Below are 22,712 nucleotides of genomic sequence, written 5' to 3'. Positions count from 1 at the left end.
CGTTTTTAATATTTATTTCTACTTTTCCTCATATAGATGTTACAGTTTTGTTTGTAATGGTGTAAATTTACCTTTGAGCTCTTAAATCAGTTCTTTTGTCTTTACTTGAAGCTCAGAGGAGTTTGGATTAAGTTAAACATCCTGTTAACTGGCTAAGGTTGAGTCAGTCCACGCAGGAACTGTGTCTGTGTTCACGGCCAGATGGTGATAGTAATGAGGTGTTCATGACCGATATTGTACGTCGATTGGGCGTCAGTTGTAGGAAGCAGCAGATGCGCTTTGCATTTTTCCTGATTTGTCAGACGAATTGGGTTTGTCTTGGACGAGCTTCGAACCACAGTCGGTTCGTTTTATCTCAGACTGATTTATGCTGCATGTTAGTTCTTATGAAAAGTCCCTTCTCTGCATTTTAAAAGGTTTGGATCAATTAATTCTGTTAATCACTATGGGCATGATTGTGGTTATGAAAAGCTTGAAAAGCAAAATATCATCCAGACAAAAAAAGATTGTAATAAATCTTCAGTTTAATGTTTTTTTACTCCTCCTGAGCGCGTGTAAGCCAGCAGTGGAGTGCTATCCTTGAACAGACTGAATTGAAATCAGAAGCTGTGTCAATCTGCTTCGACTGGTTGGGGATGAGCGTACTAGACGGAGACAAAAACAAATAGAAACACACCAGGGCAAAATACCTTGTTTTAGAAATTAAAAGCACAAAAAAATCATTGAGAGAAATTACAGATACATCAGTTAACTTTAAAATTGGACCCACTGGATGAAGAAAAGAACATTTTTACAGTGCACTGTGCTGCCAGGGAGACTTTCATCCTGAAACTATGAATGTTGCCTTAACACTTCCACCTACATTATTATTTATTGTAGACAAATATCCACCTCTAAAGGACATAAAGTTGTGTTTAGAAATGGTTACAAAATAAAATAAAATCACATCATCCGAGGTGTTTCAGCAGCTGCCAGACACCACAGAATACTAGTTTGTTTAAGAACAAAGTCCACTGTGTAATTTCTGGTTCTGACCTGCTAGCTGTGATTGAAGTGAGCCGCTGCTTAGAGCTGCACTCAAAATGTCACCTTGCAGAAAATTGCTCTGCTTCAGGGTGAAACTATTATTGCTAGAGTCCGACTCCAAAATCTGGAAAATGCACTTCCAGGAGTTTGTGGTTCTTATTATAGAGGAGTAGGAAAGTGAACGTTGACAAAGTCTCAAGTTGCAGCATCTTTATTATGAATGACATCTTTCTTTAGTTGTTGCTTAAACAAGTATATTTATTGATCTTGAAAGGATTGCTATTAATAATATGGCTTGTCTTTCTAAAGCTTGACCATCATCTTTTAAGATTGATCAAAACAGTTTTGTTACTTTGTGCCATACTTCTTTTGTTTGTAAGAACATTTGCACTTTAAAAATATGCACTCAGAGGGAAAGTTAACAGTTTTGATTAGGGGTCTTCACTGGTTATCTGGAAGTGGTCACGACAAAGGATTCAGAGCTAAAAGAAAATCAAATAAATCTGCACTCAAATGACAAATTGATGTTGAGCGGAAAGCAGGAATCAAAGATTTTCAATAAAACGGTTAGATGCAGCATCCATCCACCAGATGGATGCTACAAAGCACTCTCTGTACCCACATAAAGCTTTTAGTTGTTAGCTACCTCGCCAGCATGGCTGCATTATTTGTTTTGGGAATTCTCAATAGGATAAAAGCTGTTTATGGCTTTACTCATGGCATTTACTCCTTGTGTTTGTTTGTGCTACAGTTTATTGAGCTATTGATACACAAGGAGAGAGTAGGCAACTGGAATTTGTATTAACTACCAAGCCTTTGCTCACATCTGTGTCTCCTTATACCACATGGATTTCCTGCCTGTGTAGAAAAAAAATTTTTTTTGTGATTGGTGTGACTTCATATACTTCTCCACCCTATTTTTTCATACCTCCTGTCAATACTTTAAAAGTTTGGATATTAGAAGTATCTTTTTGATATGAGGCTATTTAGTGTGAAGGCATTAGCTAAATGATGCATGCAGAGCTTGATACTAAGCGTCACAATTGTTCAGTCTCAGATTATATTGACTGTGAAATTCAGATTAATTACTGCTTGGTAAAGGAAGCGAATGTGCTTTTTGGTGGAGGATTTTGCCCAGTAATGATCATTAATTTTACTTAAGTTGAACTGATCAAGCTTGTTTAATTGTAATAGTTCTGATGTTCTCTCCCCCCCCCCCCCACCCCCACCCCCACCCCCACAACCCCCCAGCTATGTAGAAAGTTGCAGTCACCAAAAGAACTGTGATTTTCTTGCTATGAGGCTGGAATTTGTGACTCGTGACAACTATCAGCCTGAAGCTGGAGTGCACATTTGAATGCATTCTGCAATTTAAAATGTCATGTCAGCACATTATCAGAGGGAATATACTCTTTACAGAGCGTATGCATCCTAATGTGGGTGAATAATAAGGGGGATCAAGGATAATTCAGCGGGCATCCATTTTCTAATCTGTATGGCTTCCCTGTAGCTTCAACATTTGCCGCTGACAGCACTGATGTGTGGAATACTAAAGCACTTGAGTTTTTATCAGAGTCCTAATGTGCACGTTGCCGTGCACTACAAGTGTGTGTCCATTTCTTTAGCACTGATTGCCATTTCACTGCCTTGATCTCTGTGGCTCATTGATTTAGTATCACTCTGCACACATTACAATATGCTAATTGAGGGAACAGTCAAAAAAAAAATATATAAAAAATAAAAATACACTGGCCTGCTGATTTTTCTTCTGTCTTAATGTGGTGCTCAGTACAAGACGAGGCAGGTGTGTGTTTGTATATGTGGTGTGTTTAATGGAGGCGAGTCTGATGCTCCCAGGGCACTGCTTTGTCCGTCAGCAGCCGTTTCCCCTGTTTCCATAGCAACCCTGTCCAATTACGTCGGCGGCGGCGCACTGCCCTGCCTCTGTTTTAGCTAAAATGGAGCCACTCGCTCTGCGTGCGTACGCGCTTTTTTTCGGCGTGAGCGCGCCTATCAGTGACTCGTGAGGCTGCCTGTCGTCCCTTCATCCGAGCGTCCGCACTCACAGCCCCTCTCGTCCTCCTCCTCCTCCTTCTCCCCACAGGAGGGGAAGAGGGAGCCTTCATCTCTCTCTTCTCTAGACCTTGGAAAAAAAAATAAAAAATCCCTCTGTGATGTAGCGGCTTGCAGCCACTCACATACCCTCTCCCCATTCTCCCCTTCTCGTCCCTCTCTCCCTCCACGACTAAACACACACACACGCACTCTTGCACACACACAAACACCTATATTTATCATGTGATCCGCTTGCTGCATCACCATTGGTGTCTCTGATTATGGCGTGGGTCCAATCAGTGCATAAGCTCAGAGATCAACATAAGTGAAGCAGAGCAGCTTGGCTGATGCTCTTAGAGCCACAGAGGGAGAAAGGAAGGCAGATAGAAAAGGTAGAGAATATTATAATAGTAGCGAGATGATGGGGAGGGAATATATGAGGGGTGGGTTTAATTAAACAGAAAATTCTGAGGTAGAGAGGCAACTGCAGGAGCAAGAGCCAAAACAGGCAAAAAAAGAAAAAAAAAAGGAGACGGCATTGACAGATGAGTTTTCTCTTATTGTGGCTAACGCTATAGCTAACTGTCCACAATCAGCCAGACTGCTCTTCTGAGGAACCATCTGCTCCCTCCATCTTTCCACCCGTCCCTGCCTCCCTGCCGCGAGCCGAAAAGTCGTTCTCCGCTAGCGGGTCGGGGGAATTCATCAGTCACTGTGGAGAGTATCGCACGCCGCTCAGAGCCATGGAGGTGACATGTAAGTACAGAGATTGGAAATGTGGAGTCAGAAAACACCAGAGGAGAGGAGGGGGAGGTGGTCCTAACAGGAGAAAGAGGACTGTTTGTGTTGTTGCCTGGATGCGGAGGAGGAGAGGGGGAAGCAAGGAGGAGGAAGGAGGGAAGAAAAGCCAGGGGAGAGATGGAGAAGATGAGGGAGGAGGGACAGATGGGGCAGTGTGGGCTCGGCCAGGCGTAAGCAGGATAGAGCGGGACCCAGATTACAGCCTTTGTATTAACACGCACACACTTATGTGTTGGATTATAATTTCACTCTGCCTCTAGTTGCATACATCCACTTTGCACCCCAGGCATCATCGGTATTTATCTGTGTTATTGTGACGGGAGGGGGGGTCGGGCTTTGTTGTTGTCAGTGGGATTACTCCAAATCACCAACACCCACTGTTTGTCAGCAGAGGAATCCAACACCTCTACTTCTGCTCCTCTGGACTCCACACTGCCTCTGGTAGCTTTGGATGAGCATCAGCCAGTGTTTGAGCCAGAGGGGTTTGACACAGGATTAGAGTAAGGTCTGCTCCAGATTGTAGAGCAGAAGCCTTTGAAATGCTGCCATCACAGTGTTTTATTTGTTGCTCTTGCTCTGTTTTTGGCGTATATATACCCATGCTGTGACCTGTTATATTGTGATCTGAGGTGAAAGTGGGAAATAAATAGTTTGACTGATAAAGGTTTATGGGTTCAGGTTGTTGAATTACCTGATGGGCTTCTGCGGTCGGTGTGCATGCTGCTTCTGGTGTCGCTGAGGTTTACTTTCCTGATGCAAATGAAACATCTGCATGCAAAGAATATTGGTCAGATGACGGAGTGATGAAGCAGAGAAAAGATCCCTCTGTGTTGACACTATGGTGGATCGGTGATCTGTCCTCTGAGTATCATGTTTCCTTACAACTATTCAAAGGTTTGTTATCTTTAGCATTTTCTACACACAGTAGTCAGAGAAATTGGCCACCGATCAGGTCTGTGGCTCATTTTTTTACCTAAAACAGTGTTTACAGTGTTCAGAATATTTCTTACAAGCCTTGTTGCTTTTACTGTTAATTATTTAGAAGTGTTAAAAACAGAGGGAATGTTACAGTGTGTGACAGACAGTTATAAAAAGACATTGAAAAAGAGGAACTAAGCCCTTTTAGAATCTACTAAAATCAACTCTGGACCGGTTAATTTTTTTTATCAGGTATGAATTGATGTCTCTTGGCAGATGGAAAAGTCAACAGAGTTTATGAAATTACTAAAACTGAATAAGTACAAAATGTGAAAGGAGTAAAATGACCAGCAGCACCTGAGGACTAGTTCTTTGTAGTTTCAGCCTAAGTAAACTACCAGCATGCCTCTGTAGAAAATTCATTTTAAATAGTTTTTATGTCTTTTTTGCTTCGTTTGGCCTAATACTGAAAACAGCTAGCTTTGTATTTTTCGTCCTTTAACATTTTCCACTCCAGAAAGTGTTGTGGTTTCCTCAACCTTGTATTGCTTGTTGTTAATTCGGAAAAAACCTGTACTCTGTGTTTGTGACCGGCCTGTCTCCTGTCAGGGTGGTGGGCTGAAAATGGACCGATTTCATTTACTAGTTGATTCTTCAGCCAATCTCTGTGACATTTCATGATCTTATTTTCACCTAATTTATCCGGGATAATTAATGATTTACTATCAATCTCTGTTTCTCTTGTGTCTTTTATGACCTTGATTAGACTCATTCTGAAAGTTTGAATGTATATTTTTAACCTAATCGTGCCCGATTTCTCCTTATCGGAAATGTTTGGGTGCAGTTTAGACAAAATGAATGCATTAGTCTGCATAGTAGCCAGATGGATGCTCATCTAGCTCACTGTGTCGCCGTCTCCTGTAAACCTAATAGATGTTTTCATTTATTGAAATGTTAGGCTAAACCTTAGAGGTTTACGTTTTGTTTTGATAATACTCAATTTGATAATTCAACTCGTAAGACATTCTAAGTAGTTTTAGTTAAATATCTGGCAGAACCTACTAATGTAAACAGAACAGGAGGACTGGGCTCTGCTAAGGTAGCAGATAAAACATGTTTCCAGATCCAGCTTCATTTTTTATTCCATAACAGCAAAATAATGCATTCAGGGCTTTTTTCTAGTTCTGTTTCTATTTTTTGTCTGCTTTGTAGTAAGAGTAGCAACAAATGTGTTGCTAAGCCTTAAGAGCACCTTCCGCCATGAATCCAAATAAGTCCAAATTACACCCCTTCCTCACTGTTGTCTTTAAACCATCGTAGATATGAAAACTGCAAAAAGCCTACATCACAGCCAGCCAGCTTGTTGTGATAATGGTTTGGCCTGCATTAGAGGAAACACAAGCTAAATGAAGGCTCTCTGCCCTGCATAAATGGCTTGTTGATTTTTTATTTTTTTTCCATAAGCTCTGGTAAAAAGCAGAATATAAAATATATTATACTTCTGCCAATAGAAAATACATGCTACATCAACTTTACATAACGAAATTATGTATTTGCATTTTCTGCCATTAAAATAATAAATTAAATTAAAATAGCAAGCTGGGTGTAGTCCTACAGAAGAGTCCTATGGTTGCTTGCTCTGCTTATGAGCGTCAATTAAAGTTGGCCTCAGACTGGAGACCTTGAACTTGGTCCAAGTAGCACTTCAGCTGAACGAACCTAAAAGCCAGAGATAAATAATTAATTTAACTAGCATTTGGTCTTTATGTGTCCATGCTGGCTGGAAATCAGAGAGTGAATAAATGTGGAGTAATGCCTCCTTTCTGCCAGAACATTACATTTTATGACGCCATGTTGAAGAGTGACCCTGAAGGACTTATGAGTTTAAATTATTCTTGCTTGGAAATCACAAAGTGCTTGAAAGCTGTAAAAGATTAAAATCGCAGTTAATAGGTGGTGTAGCGATGTATGTATTTTGAGCCTGAGACTTAAAGATGTACCTCCATGTTTCCTTTTTCTAATGAAATAAGAAAGGAGGTGGTTTGGGGTTTGGCACTTAACACAAAAAACCTGATGTAAAAAGAGTTATAAATAATTACCCATTTATCTTGGTTTTTAAAAGTACAATTTAAATCAGCAATTCCACTAAAAACAATTCATAGACTGACCCATAAATATAGCCATATACCTAATGTATTACATGTGGTGCTCTCTTTTTTTTCTTCTTAGTATTTATTGATATATACATTGGTATTTACTGTATAGCTATTAAACAATTTTTAAATAAAAATTAGTCAATATTGAAAGCACATTTGACAGTAAATGATTGATTTCTAAGCACTTTGACAGTACAGAGACTGACCAACTATTAGTCGCTGATGATACTAAAACTAGCATTTGTAGTGCTTCCCATTGGCAGCAAACTAAAGAGCTTTTTCACAGTTGTTCATCAATCTGGACCACCTCTGAAAGTCTCTACAAACTATACTGAGTAGTGATTATTTAAAACATTATTGAAAATGTATAAACGATTTGTTCTATTTGTAAAAACTCAATAACCAAGAATATCAGTGCATTAATGACTACCTTAAAATAAGATTAGCCTTGAAGTTACAATACATGGACCAGTAATAATTGGACTGCAACGTTGGCTGATTTGTGAAGCCTTCACTTCATTTGTGATGAGAAAAATATTTAAATTCTATCTTTGAAAAAATGCTGCAAGAACTTCATCTCATTCCTGTATCATGTAACGTCTCGTTGCTTGAGCTGGGTGTCCTTTAGTGGGGAATAAACTATTTCAGCTTTGTTTAGTTTTTAAAAAGCCTTGATTTAAGTTCAGACTTTGGCCTGATGCTGATCCTAAAGAGTTAGCATATATGCATATTTACATGAAAAGAGGAGTCTTGTAGGATTGGATTAGGTATGATATTAAGGAAATGATTGCTTCTCGAACATATTCATGACCGTTTATCCGAGTTCCAAGGAACTGTGGGGGACAGTAGGGGACAGTGGAGGACACTGCTCTCATGCTTTGAAAGAAACTGTACCTGGATCAGGCTTTGGAAAACCCTCCCCTCTCTCCTGCAATGAGACCTGCTGTTGTCTCATTTCATTACCGGTTTTATGCACCTCACTTCACCAGCTGTCTGTTTCCTGTGCTCTTCCCTTCCTGCAGTTTCTTCTACTTCTTTTGTCTCATATTCTCTCTCTCTGTCTTGTACTCCTTCTCTTTCTTGTCCCCCCCGCTTTACTCCCCATCCCACCAGCGTCCTGCACCACCTCCACCACCACCTCTATTGTTGAATTTCAGACAGGCTATTTATATCTTTCTGCTTGGCTGCCTCGCCTCCCACTCTCTTAACAAGGTTTGCTTTATTGTTTTTGCACATGTGTAAGCACAATCCGAAGATGCGTGCATGCATGTGTGCTACAACAAATCTTTGAGTATGTCAGTGAGCTTTTGCTTTCCGCACAGTTTGCATGCATGCAAGTGTGTATCAAGAGGAAAGCGTGACTGTTCTTCGTTTTTGCTCTGGTGGGACTTGTGTCAGTTTTTTTTCTTTTCTTCTTCTTCTTCTTTTCGGTGCATTACTTTTTCATGATTGTGTGTTTGTGCGCCTAAGGGGGCGATCTTTCATCTCTGAGAGCATTGGCCCACTCACATGGAGAACAGCAAAGCTAAGCTCACTAATCGGACCAGAGAGATCACCCATCATTAGCATCAAACCATCAGAGCTGTAAGAACGGAGATGCCAGCCCAGCATTTTGTTTTATGGCGAATCAAGATAATTAGGCTCACGAGAAATCAGCAGGGAAATGGACACACAAGCTTCAATTTTTATTCCTTGTGATTCAGTCATTTATCTTGCTTTTGACTTACTTGTGTGTCTGTGGTTGCAGTATTTAGTTCTAGATTGATTCCAAAAACAAACACTCATATGGCTTCCTGAGGTCTTGTTTATTATCAGATATTAATGTGGCACTGCTTAAATCCATAATAAATTTGAATCGTGTCAGTAATTATGAGTCTAAGCAAGGGAGACCAAAAGACTGGTCCTTTTTTTTTAGTGTTTATTATTGTTCCTCAGGCAGAAAACAAAGTAAAAACTTGGCCTTGGTAAAGCCAGTCTCAGATATGCGGTATAATGCAAAATATATCATCTTCAAACTTTTTCACACTTTGACACTTTACAACCACAAGCTTTAATTTAATTTATGTGATAAGTCAGTACAGAGAAGCAAATAATAATCAAAACTGAATCCAACACCCACTGTTTGTCGTTAAGCAATTTGTCAAAGAAACCTGGGCAAAAGTCATAAACAAAAATTGAATTACATTACACAATTTAATGCTGCTTTATCTAAAATCCCAATAAGATGCATTACATTTTGTGGCTGTAATGGGACATAGTATAATAACGACCAATACGCAAGTTCAAATCATTTTTTTGATCGTGAATAAAAGCAGCAAATAAGACAAGTTCAAAGAATAAAAGTTATTTGACCAAATCAGACAAAACTTCTACGTAAGTGTTTGTTTCCTTGATGTAATATTTTCTACTGAGAATCAGTTTTAGTAAAATGAGCTAGTGTAGCTTAATATTTCTTCTGTCTTCTGGAACCAAATTTCCATTTATGATTCATAAATTATGTGTCTTGAACATCAAGGTTTTGGGGGAGGTTTTTCTTGTAATTTGCACATTTTCGTCTGAAAGCCTAATAACTGGCCTAAATGAATGAGTTTTACATCATTCATGGGGAGGTTGCTTTAGTTTCTCCGAACAGCATTAGGATGTGTGCCCTGCTGATGATGAGTCCTTGAATAGACGCTTAATCAAAGCCAATTTGATCGTCCATCTGGACCAATTAATGCATTTTTTTTTCTTTTTTTTTTTCCTTGTAGCATAACTGTAGAAAATGCCTGAAAACCGTTCAATGCTAATTAAGTCAAGGTCGACTCTCGGCTTTTGTTGTTGATTCTCTATGAGATTGCAGTAAGTGCTACATTCCCAGGTGAATTTTTTTTTCATCTGATCCTTCATATGGGCTGCACCACTCCACATGTGGAGCTGTTTTCTTTCTTTTTCTCTCTCTCTCTCTCAAGAAAAATGCAGCTTCTCTGTCAGCTTGACTTGATCCACAGTGCTGGAACCATAAATGAGTGTTATTTTGGATTATAGACAGAACCAATGAGTTCTAAGTGTATAGCTTGTGGGTTTTCAAGTCTGCTGCAGATGTGAGTACTAGAAAAATTGCAAGGCACGTCACAGGATCATTAGTCAACCTGTTGTGTTCGGGCTTATGTTGGATTTTTTTCCATATTTCATGTATTATAAGAGGACCAAAGCTGCTTCATGTGCTTTTTACGTGTCAAGATTCTAAGTGTGCAGAACTACTATGGTTATCTAAGTGCTGTCAAACAGAAATTTAAAGCATCCAGTAAAACGCAAGGGGCTTTTAACAGCACTTTAACGTCACATCCAGCTGTTAACTTGATGTTTTTTACTTTAAACGTGCAGATACAATGACTGCGAACTAACTTCAAGCAGGAGGCAGCAAGTGTATTTAAAGGTTTAATGGATGGGAGTGTTACAGTTCCACTTTTTTTCTTGCAAAGAAATATCTTGATTTCAAGTTGAATTGGGAGGAAATGACAAAGAAGGATTGTATCCATGCCGGAAAATGTTTTGCCCTCTTTATTTTCCCACTTTCACTTTCCTGTCAGTTGACAAATATATTAGAATGACTTTGGATTCTTATGAGCATGTCTTCTTTCCCTCGTGCTGCATCCTGCATATGTTTCCTGCCGGAGTGACGCCCTCCAGTAACCGGGTTCAATTATCGCCAAGTGAGATTGGTTGGATATTTGATTGCTTTCAGGGACTTGTCAGGAAAGTCATTATTCCATGATTACAGCCTTGTTATTCGCCCCAACAAAGCGTCTCTCCAGGAAGATCTCCAGGATTTCTCCACGAAATGCTTGAGTGGCGTGCTCAGGTTTGACTGACGGCTGCTAAATGATGTCATTAGCGAGCTCTTAGCTAAATGAAGCTGCCATGCAGCTGATTGGTCGGCGAGAAGTGGACGGTAATTTGTTGCAGCAGAGGAAACGTGATGGATGGTGCGGAGCGGCTGCAAAAGGTCCTTCCCGCTGGAAGGACGATCTCAAAGGTGCAAGGAAGTGATGGACGAGTCGGCGTCTTCGTTACATGTGTTCGGTGGTTCTTGGAATGGCTTTTAATTACTCTGCTGACACTTGCCCTGGTATCTAACTTCCTTTGCGCCCTTGTAGTTGAGGAAAGATAAGAAAACATAAAATGACAGATAATTACAAAGAAACACCTGCCAAAAAGGTTAAAAGAATAAATAAACCTTTTATCTGTGAATCTGACAGAGCAGGGAGAAGAACACAAGGCGAAGTGAAAGTTTCTTTGAGCTCACCTTGCTTCTGTCAAGGTGCTCCCTGCTGATAGAGGGTACAGATAAAATATTCATAATGCATTCCCGGCCCGGTGACAAAGGACCATGTGTTCGTATTAAATGTGATGAATATTCGCAGTGTTAATTAGGATGAGAGCAGCCACATGGGCCTGCAGAATTGTTTTCCTGTCGGAGACATGGCTGCAAACAAGGCATATTAATGACGACTCTCCGGGGATGATGGCTAGAAAACCAGGTTGGCTAAAAAGCATGATGAGGCTTTAAAATACAGTTTTTCCCCTTTTTTAAATAAAATCTTAGGCTTTACAGGTATCTTTTCTTAACTGCAGTATGATATTTAATTTCTTGTATTGCATTTTTTGATATGGTCATTGATTAGCATCCTCAGGAGAATAATAATTCATTTTGGCACGCAGACGCACCATTCACAATCTTTATGGGATAATGGATTCATTTTGCACTTAATTACCTGAATGCTTTGATTTATAATTCTAAAGTTGTGATTGAGAGTAAAGCCCATGACTCTAACACTCCTCTTTGCATGGCTTCATTTACTGAGCAGTTCATTTTTTCACCTTAAATTGTTGGATAGAGGGAGAAATTTAGGCCAAAAAAGGAAATAAAAAATATTCTGACACCACAAGCTCGAATCGCAGCTCGGATTGTCTGTTCTCGACCCAAAGAAAGAAAAATGCAGATTCTCTTATCACTGGCATTTATTGTTTATTTTGGATTTTATGCTGGACCTCATTCTAATAGCGTCAATGAGTGACTCTTAAAAGTTCACATTCTCATCGCATCGCAACCACCAAAACTGATTCCCATCAATTTTTTTTAAGAATCGTAAAGACAAATGTCATCTCTTTGTGTCTGCAAAACAGATGGAAACATACCATAAATATTTGAAGCTCTCGTTTGCATTAAGTAGTTTTGAAATTATTTTCTCTCCACTTTAGAAATCTACTCCGCTATATGTATCTCCTTGTTGCAAACCCCCCCCCAAAAAAACAAAAAACAGTGTCATAATGTGACAAAATGTGAAAAAGTGGCTACGTTAGCGAGGCACAATGGATATCATTTTAATTAAATCAGGTGGAATAAAGTCAGTTTTTATTCTGAATGTGAGAATTGAATGAAACATTAAGCAACATTTGAAGTGACACACAGACTTCAGAGATGCTGAAGTCCTCCTCCTGTCTCATTAGACGTGCAGCATGATTCTTTCCCCAAATCTTGCTTGAGGGAGAAGGGCATGAAATTTTCTTTTATCTCTGCAAAAATGTCCATGTCAGGGAGCCATTATTTAATTTCATTAGCATCATTTTGAAAATGATGTTGGTTAAGGTTAAGCTCAGCACACAGCGGCTTTGTCTCAACCTTGTCTGCCCTGTCAAAGGATATTTTACGGCTTGGCTTTGCAGTGCCACAGATGTTTTGCATCAGCTTCAGTAACAGATTTAGTGCCACACTGGAGAGGGAAGATGTGGTCATGTAGCCTGCGTTTTTGTAAATCAATCCAAAATGGAATTAAACGTGGTTAATGTCTACAGTGGAGTTTGCAGGTTCAGTATGGTGTCACGTTCAGACTTGTGGCTAAAATTAGTGGCTCTTCTCGTGTTATTTTGTGGCTTAGTCACAGAGATTAAAGTTTAATTAGCAATCAGTTCAGGCTAAAAGCTTTCTACCTGCATTTTAACACCGGACTTTATCAAACCCTGAATAACAAATTGAGTTAGCTTCTTTGTCTGTCCATATTGATTTGCAGCTTCATCTTAAGAGTCCAGATCTTTTCTTAATGCACACAGAGTCCTGATGGTGATTAAGGAGGATCACACTCTTTGGCTTGTGTGTTTGGCTTTTTTTTTTTTTTTTTTTTTGCTTGATTCAGCCTTATGCTTCACATCCATTTCCAGAGGCTCAAATTTTCTATTTTTAATAGCCTTATTGCAGGCTCAGTCTGAGTGGTGAGAGTCCAAAGATTCCTCCAAATGATGAGTAATCGCCTTGCAGCAAAAAACAAGCAACGAAAAACAATATTGCATAAGACTTGTTTGGGATTTTTGACGAGTTTAAGCCTTGTCGTTGAACTCAAGAGTCCCCAGACTAGACCTAGCAGATTAGTGCATCTCAAGAAGAACATAGCAGTTATAGAGCAGAAAGGTTGTCATTCCTACTGAGCATGTTTAGATTTTGTCTCATTAGAATCACAAATTCCAGTGTATTTTCTTAGGATTTTATGTGCAAAAACGACAAAATGTGCAGCATAATTGAGGAAAAAAAATATACAGGATTTTCAGATCTTCTGAACAGTAAAAACTCAAAAAAATTAGTTCTGTTCAGCCCTAGACAGCTTGATACACTTTGATACCCCTAAATAAAATCAATTTTTTCAGAAGGAAAAAAACAAGTTGATGAAAATATACAGGAGCTCAAAACAAAAAGGTGCATTTACAAAAGTATCGAATACATATGTATAAGTATTTTAAAAATATTTGTCTCATATGTTGTTTTTGACTCTTACAAATAAAATACTCACCATAAATAAAATGGCTGTGGGGTGAAAAACGTGGCAAAAGTCATGTCTGAATGTTGCAAGCTTTGTACATTTGTACATAGTGTTTTAAACATCACCCTAAAACGCCATACAAGAAGTATTTGCAGTACCTCAAAATAGATGCATGGAATATTGTGTTTAAAGAATACAAAAAAGATGCACATCGAATAGGACAAAAGGAAGATCAGTTTTCTTTCCTGTCACTTGAAGGGGATTTGATCCAGTGATGATTCTGCTGCAGGCCCAGCAGCAGCAGCAGCTAACAAGGTTGATCCATTTTCATTTTCATCCATTTGCTTGTCACATCTGCTTCCACATCATCTGTAGTATATAGAGCAACCATACTTGGCTACAGAAATGTTTGTTTTATTAAAGCCACCAAGCTTTTACTGAGATCTAGAGTTCAACACAACCTAAGAAACTCATGTTGAAAGTGAACTTCCCCACATGAGGACAAACATCCTCTGTCAAGAACCTTTTTTTTTTGTTTGCTGGCTGAATGATTTCAGGAAAAGAAAAAAAAAAAAGGGCTTTTGGGTTGTGTTATTGTTCAAATCATAATTATGCAGAATTCAAATTACTTGTTGGAGCGCAAAGCTAAATGAAAGGAGCTGCTTTTGAATATTTTGGCTTTCAACTCGGAGTGCATATGCAGAATAACAGAGGCTTTTATGCTGTAACAAAAAAAAAAAAAATCAAGCTTTAATAATGGTGTTAAAATAAGCCCAGTTCTGTCAAAGTGCTAAAAATGTCATTTTTAAAAACTCACATAATAGTAGCCAGACTTACTGTCACTCAGTGCAGTAAAGTCACTTTCATAGTTGTCACTCAAGTCGCAGAATGATCACCTCAGAGGCTGGAGCACACCGATCGCTGCTCCCGTCTTCTGAATATACAGGCAATTAGCAAACTGAAACAATTTTGTCAATCCGCCTTTAACATTTATTCAAATTTAAAGTCGGACACAGAGGTAAACAAAATTATTCTTTCTTTCTTTTCTTTTTTTTTTTTCTTTTTTTATTCAGTGTATGTAAGTTTCTGGTTTTATGTATCAGTGGGAGCTCTGACCCATAAAAGAAGTGATGGCAACAAATGTTGTTGTTCATCCAACCCAAAACCACAAAGAAATTCATTCTCTACTGCACAGAAAGATTTTACACCTCTGAGCGTTTTTGCTCTTCAATTTTTTCATATTTGTTTCAAATAGGCATAAATCATTGCTTGGACGTTATTGTTCTAATTCTCACCCACATTGTCCGTGAGAACAGATGGAAAAAAAAGTAAAATAAAATCATTAAAAAATGACAAGGACAAATAGACACAGCATGGTTTATTCAAATGCCATCTGGTATGAGCTGCTTATGGATATGTCGGTGTTTAACGATACACACATTGTTAGATGAATGTAAGGTAATTGAAAAATATTCCTCTTAGTCATGGTGGCTAATTTTTTTTCCCCACTGCGATCTGAAGAAAAGCGTCCTCAATGCGTTTGAGTGAATTCACACAAGTAGTCGGTGCTATTTGAAAAATGTGTTCTGCCAGATGCGATGAAGGATCTTGCAAAATTATTGGCTTCTTTTGCTCAAAACAAGCAAGCAGTTCCTTTTGTTGTTAGTCGGATTAGACAAAAACCCGCAGAAATAAACGCGTCATTGACGTTGCTGGAAAAGTTTGTATGCTTTGCTGAACTCTAGAATCAAGAAGCAAAGTTATCCCTCAGAAACACTTTTGACATCTTTCCTCATCTCACCTGTCACTCCTCTGCCTCTTCCCAGGTAATGCAGGTGGTGAAAGAGCAGATCATGCGCGCGCTCTCTGTGAAGCCTAATTCCTTGGACCAGTTCAAGAGTCGCCTGCAGAACCTGAGCTACACAGAGATCCTGAAGATACGTCAGTCTGAGAGGATGAATCAGGAAGATTTCCAGTCCCGGCCCATCTTGTAAGTCGTGAAGGAGAAAAAATGATCTATTCCACTTTTTTTTTCCTTTTTTTTTTTTTTTTTTTTTTGCTGCCAGATTATAAAATCTTTCTAGTAAAAATTCATTTCTCGCCGTTTAGAGTTTACAGTATAGACTTGAAGTATCAGCCTCATCCTACCGGTATTAACTGTTTCAGTCCATTTTTTTTTAACATAACTTGATAGGTATTTGAGCCAAAATAGTGCAAATATTCAAATCATCATAATGCTTAATGTCTCTGGAAAAGCTTTTGCATTTTCTTTACATTTTTCATTTAAATGCCAAGCAAATGGCCTAAAACAGGCTGCACCAACTTGCTCTTTTTTTATTTTTTTTGATGAATCTCTGCATTAAATTCTAAGTATCTGCAGGCGGCTTTTTTAGTCTGCGCTCAATTAATGGCCCTCTCAGAGAGCCGGTGGATCATTAATCCACGCTCTGTATCGGAGAACATTGTTCTGTCCTTGTTTTTAATGGAGTAGGTAGCAGTTTTGAGAAATCTTTACGCTGAGAGAACTTGTCTCTTTCAGCGGTAATCAATGCTGCGCTAAGGGCTTATTGAATCACCTTTGGAAGGGGAGAGACCAAACCTTCACAGACGCTTAATCCCACCGGACACAATGCAACGACACAAAGAGTGCCTGAATAAGTTAAACGCTCCAAATCAGACTGCTGCACAGCAGAACAGCATGAAATGAAAGGCTGTGTTTTAACATATTACCTCTGCCTCTGCAGTTGAGGAAATCCGAGCGATGAGTCTGAAATATTTACTTTAAAAAAAAGCAAAAAGCATTTTTATTTGTTCCTTCATTCGTTCTCTTTTTCTGTTTAATTCCTCTCCAGTTGAACTGATAAATGTTTTGCAGATGTAGATACTCCTCCTTTTTGACAGTTTGTGCCTCATTTCTTTATTCCATCACCTTGCCAGGTGCCTTTCTTTGTTCTGCCCCCGCAATCCGGTGCCACAGATTTTCTGCATTCACTTGAATTAATCAATCTAAATTGAACCTGCTGCAACCTTGTAAAAAGACAAAGTAGACGAGCTATTCAAAGGTGTGTGGCGGCAGCAGAAAAGTGCCACACGAGAGAGTGAAGCAAGAACAATGTTCACTAAATTCTTCGAGATTTGAGTGGGATGGACAACGAACCGAGCAAAGTAAAGGTGATGAAGAAGAAAGTTGAAACGATGAATGACAGGTGTAGAAAAACAAAGATGCACTTATCAAGATGTTCTGGCCGATAACTTGATTTGGTAAAAACCCTGACCTGCTGATACTGGTGGATATTGATTCTTCAAAGGGATGGAACAAAATTCCCAGTTGATTGGCATCCCGGACCAGGATCCAATATCCGGTAATAGAAATACCGTTGCCTTTTTAAATAGCTTCTCGCTCGTTTTGTGTTTCCTCGGACTTCATTTGAGCAGCTCACACACACTGAAAACATCTAACTTTGAGTTTGGTTCCCCAGTTGGAAAAAGATAAGAATTTGGGGCTGGTCAAGTGTAAAATTGGCCAAATTGCGTCACCAACCAATTACTCCGTGAATCAGTTTATTGTTATTATAATTTTTTGTCTAATATTTGGTTCAGAACTCGTCCAGATCTTGGACTGTTCCTCCTCCCTTCAGGCAGACGGTGGTTCTGCTTCAGAGCCCAAAAATCAACGCTGAGAATCAACTTCTTTACTTGGCTTGTCCATCTCATGAACTTAGCGTCATAGTGTATCTTTGATTTTTCTGCGTTCGTGCTTACATAAACATTTTCTTTATTGTTGTAAACTTGAATTTCTATCTGTAAACTGCTTTCATTTAATTATTGCAGGTTTTTCCTCCGTATCTCAGACTTGCCAAATTCCAGACACTGGGATTGATTGTTCACATGTATTTAATGTTTTCTAGCACTGATAATGTAGGGAAATGTTGTTGTTTTTTTTAGATGGCTAATTTAATCTTCTTGATACACTTTGCAGATCAGTGCCACTTTTAACAGACTGCAGATAATTCCACAAATGAGTAATCTGTTTATTTTCCCACAGGGACCTGAGAGAAAAGATCCAGCCAGAGATCATGGAGCTGATCAAACAGCAGCGGCTCAACCGTCTGTGCGAGGGGACCTGCTTCAGGAAAATCAGCAGTCGCAGGAGGCAAGGTGAGGCGCTCTGGACCCACACGTGGTTTTTAATTCACACTCCTCCATCCTCGTCTGGTTTCTTCCTCATATCCCTCCTTTTGATCTTCGTCACCGTCTCCTCGATCCCTTTTCTTTGTGAAAACCAGGCACGACGCATTTCATCAGCGGGAATCTTTGAGCCTCTGGACTGCTGCGAATCTGCACTCATGATCACTTGCACGAATTCTCTGGCTCTCCTCGACCTTTGAAGTCGGGACACGCAGTGGCACAGGGCGTCTTTTAAGGCATAAAAAAAATAAAATGCCTCGCGAGTCTTTTAAAAAGTGCATGCACGACATCTTTCCTACTCCCATTTGCCCTTCACGACACACCTCCGCAGCATGCAAACACGGCCAGAGTTGGATTAATCCGAAGGCGCTGAAAACAAACAGTTTATAAAGTGAAAACATGAAGATCAGCATAGTGATTTAGCTGCAGATTCTGCTGCTGTAATAGCGCTCCGTTTCCTCTGTGATGGAAAACAAAAATAAATCTACATGTCTGCTCAGGTTGGAGTGCATTAAAATCACCCAGTCTGACATTTCATATTCTATCTAAAAATTTAACAACTGTTTGCCGTAACCCCTCCGGCTTCTGCTCTCTTAAATAACGTGTTTTATTTTTGTTTTTTGGGTTTTTTTTTTCTTTTCTTTTTGGAGGTGTTGTGAGGGTCTCGCTGAGTCCGTTCATTTCAGCACTTTACATCCTCGTTAGGATTTGTCTTGTCAGGTGTCATCTGGGTGCCATCAGAGTGGGATTACATTATCATAAACTTCAAAGGAAGACAAAAAAAAAAAAGAAAAGGCAAATCAGATTTGAGAGAGGATCCCGCATTAACAAGGAACGAACCAGCTGTGATTTAAAACCCTCAACCCTTATTACCCTTTCATGGTTCTTATCTCCATGAGGGAATCCAAATCTCACCTTGAAGTGTTTCTGTACAAAAAGGTTTGGAGCGCCTGTCGTTATTACATCCCACCTTTAAGCCGTAGAACCTGCTCATCCTTACATGAGTCAAACTTCACGCCACCGTCGATACCTCCCCTCGCAGTTCAGAGGCACAACAGATTATCTCCAACCCTGAATGTATTTATTGCAGCTTGGTTTGACTTCCTCTCTTAGATTACCATTTATCCTGTTCCTCTGGATCGGTGCTATCTTGGTTCCGTTTTAAGTGCTTTGCTTTTGGGTGAATATGCTCAGCCTTCAAATTACTCCTCTCTCTGTCCTCCAAAAATACACCTATCCATCTTTCTCCTCCTCTCTGAGCCTTTGTTCCCATGCCAGCTGGGCACACATGTAAATTTGGAGTGCTCTTTTTCAGATGCCTTGAGTAAGCTGAATGACAATAAACGGTTTGTTTCGTCTCTCTGTCATTGATACGTAAATTTTTTTTTTCTTTGCTGTTTTAAACCTGCCCCAGCTTCTCGTCTCACCGTTTAAAAACCCTCCAACCTGATCAGATGTACCCATAGCATTGAATATTAATTCACCTCAACTCCACTGTTGAATTTTTCCCCTCTCTATCCTGTGCTGTCCATTTAAAATGAATATTTCTCTCGGAGAGCTTCTGTTTTTGAAGTGCACTGGGGAAAGAGTGCAGCGTCTCCAGCCTTCCAAGAGCAGTTTTACAGCTGGTGGCTGTATTTTCTTCTCATTGAGGTGTACTTTATCAGCGGACGAAAATCTTGGCCAGAAATCTTTGAATCTCATCTTTCACGGCTGCATGTTGTTGAACCAATCGAAGCCAAGAGGAGAGAGCTCACGCTCCGGAGCGCAGACGCCTGCAGGCGCACCGATCCGTCAGCCTGACGGCGCAGCCCAACAGTCGATCCCGTCTCCTCGCTTCGCGGTAACCAAACGGATCTTTTTTTTTTTTCTTTTTTTATCAATCTGCTCCCTGTGGATCGGTACCACTCCACACCCGCCTGGAACCAGCCGGCTTGTTTTCAGCAATTAGGATATGCCAACTGTTCACGCTCCAGCCAGAGCGTTGCTGTGTGTGTGTGTGTGTGTGTGTGTGTCTGCTCGCTGCCAGTGACAGTAAGCTTGATGCCCACTTTGCCAGGAAAAATAAACTAAAAGAATATTGGACTTGCTGCAGAGTAGTGGAGAATTGCATCAAGCAGCACTTTGCAGTTATCACTATAGAGTATAGGCCCCAATTCTTTTTTCTAAAAACCACTTTATCTACACGGTTTTTCAACTTTGCACTCATTACAGTGTAGTCTGTGCCGGCGGATTTCCTTTTTTAAAATATGATTTTCTTCTTACTCTCCGGTTTTCTAATATTTTTTTTAGTTTCGTCATCCGGTTCTGTTTGCGTGGAGCTGCTGCTTCTCTGTGTAATAAACTATGTTTAAAGCACGATATTGTCACAACAATTCAGCTTTTGGTATCTGCTTGTAAACCCTCTCAATTATTAAAACGGAAAAACACTGTATCACGTAAAAGTTGCATTTTCCTGCATGAAAAGTTTACCGTTTTTCCTGCTGGCAGGGCAGACGTTCCCATTATGAATCTGATTCATCCTTGAATTTAGCCTCTTCAGGTTTCTCTGAGATTTTTTTTTTTTACCTTTTCTGTGAAGAAAAGGTCCCTTGTCATTGGTTGACTTGAGGTTACTGGATATTGCTGCTGACTTGGTGAAAACCAACTGTCCGTTGTCATGATCCCTCCCTTGTGGAGAAGATCTTCACCCTTCTGCGGGTTTTCCTCAAGACTGTCTTTTGGCTCTTGGCTCAGATCTTTTGTTTGTCAGCTGATTTTCTCTCTCCTGTTGATGACTCATGCTTTTTGCCAGCTGCTGTTTATTTCATAACTCGTCTAAATCCATCTCTGTCGATTCTTCCAGATAAGTTCTGGTACTGCCGACTGTCTCCGAATCATAAAGTCCTGCACTACGGAGATCTTGAGGAGAGCCCTCAGGGAGAAGTCCCCCATGACTCTTTACAGGACAAATGTGAGTTTCCATCAAATTTAGCTGAAGGTTTAATTATTGTTTTTCCAAATTGTTTATAAAGCTCTGCCCTGCCAATACTATTTAAGTAGTTCTAATTAAATGATTGCTTTTTCACAAATAACACCAGGTTAGAAAGCTGTCATTCTGGTTCGTTTGTCAATAATAATTAAGGCCAAGTGTTTACCCAGTGCTGCAGAAAAACAGGACTTCAATACTTTATTTAAATTTTTTTTTAAGTTGCACTAATTGCAGATCTGATCTGTTTAGCATGCCTTGCATTGAAAGCTATAATCATAGGATTCCAGGGCATTCTGGAAAAATGTGACATTTGATCAAAACATTTTCTGATAAGCATTATAAAGAGCATAAAACTGTGTCATGCTAATCATAATAAGCAGTGTTGATTCAGGCTTGGTTACATAAAACACACAGGTACAGCTGACGATTCATTTGAAAATGCCTCATTTGAATCTCCAAGTATTGGATCAGGACAACAATAATTACATTAACAGTTTTATATTCTGTTAAAAGATAAAACTATTTAAACATTGTGAGGTCAGAATAAAGTAGAAGCTGCATTTTCTGATTTTGTTTCTTCGCTGTGATTATATTTTCAAGATATGGCACAACCTGCAGATTTAATTGTTTTATTTTTAAGAATTTTTGCTACAAATATTTCTTAAGCATTAAATACATATCCACAGTAGATGAAGAAATCTTTTAATTTGATCAATATGTTTCTTCGGACGGGAAGTAAAATTACTGATTTGAAGTGTCAGGGATAAATTGGCAAATTGTTCGTAGAAACATACAAGCAGCTGGTCCGCAGTTATAAAAAGGGCTTGATTGACATTTTGCCAGTAAAGATTTTTTGTGGCTTGCTGAGTAAGATTTTCAACATCCCAGCTTTGCTTGAAATAATATCCCTTCTACGTTGTCCTCTTGATATTTGGTCTCATTTCCTATAAGCAACAAGGTTCTTGGCTGAAACATAATAATTTTATGTTTCATTCTTCCAGGAGTGGGAATAATTTTCCCCTTAACTGTCACTGCAGATTGAATACCCTTTTCTTCTTTTAGCTTTAGTCTTTACTTGGATTTTAATTACTTGAATTAACCAAGCAGCCATCTGGGAGGGCAGAGTTGTGTGTTGTTGTTGTTGTCGTTAACTGTCATCTGTCCTCTCTGCAGTGCCTGTAGCTGATATCAAAGCTGTTATCACTGGCAAAGACTGTCCTCACATGAAGGAAAAAGGAGCCCTCAAGCAAAACAAGGTGTGTTTCAGTGTTTGCGTGTGCATGTGAACACATGCAAGCGCCTGGGTGGGTGTGTATCCAGCTAAGAAAACATGCCTGCGTGTGTGTGCGTGTGTGTGGGTGTGTGTGTGCGAGTGAGAGAGAAAGAGAGAGGTTGCATAACATGATGTCGGTTACATAAATTCTGCTTTTGGAAATAACACAATAACTTACATCTCAGTGGCTTTCACCGAGGCAAACGCATTCATCAGCAGCGTTTTGTTCACATAAATGACTAAATAGTTTGTTGTTGACTGGAATCAGTCAGTTTTTTTTCGTCCCTGTTCTAATATGTCAGTAACATGAGCATTCACTCTGGAGCTTTAGCCAGAATGAAAGCTCCGTCTTATCCATGTACACATCATTCAGTAATTTGCCCCTGCAGAGCTTCGTCCCCCACCAGCAGGACTCCCTTATGTTATATCTTGTATAAACATCTTTGTAGACAAAGAAAGCAGCTTCCTCTGGAGCTGTCCGCCCGTTATATCCCTGTTAATAAGTGTAGGTCTAGGAGAGTGGCATTGGG

General features: G+C 39.6%; 1 protein-coding gene across 5 annotated transcripts in view; it reads left to right on the top strand.

Annotated features, from left to right (window-relative positions):
- elmo1 (engulfment and cell motility 1 (ced-12 homolog, C. elegans)) overlaps positions 1–22,712 on the top strand; it is a 103,466-nt gene that overhangs the window by 76,327 nt on the left and 4,427 nt on the right. For all 5 annotated transcript variants that reach the window (XM_044138683.1, XM_044138680.1, XM_044138681.1 and 2 more), the window contains 4 exons: positions 15,577–15,740; positions 17,796–17,908; positions 20,784–20,891; positions 22,083–22,165. In XM_044138683.1, coding sequence (XP_043994618.1) covers positions 15,577–15,740; positions 17,796–17,908; positions 20,784–20,891; positions 22,083–22,165 — 468 coding nt within the window. The remainder of the gene's footprint in view (positions 1–15,576; positions 15,741–17,795; positions 17,909–20,783; positions 20,892–22,082; positions 22,166–22,712) is intronic.

The sequence above is a fragment of the Gambusia affinis genome, linkage group LG14 (assembly GCF_019740435.1).
Source record: "Gambusia affinis linkage group LG14, SWU_Gaff_1.0, whole genome shotgun sequence".
Lineage (NCBI taxonomy): Eukaryota > Metazoa > Chordata > Actinopteri > Cyprinodontiformes > Poeciliidae > Gambusia > Gambusia affinis.
This window is presented reverse-complemented; position numbering and strand designations above follow the sequence as displayed.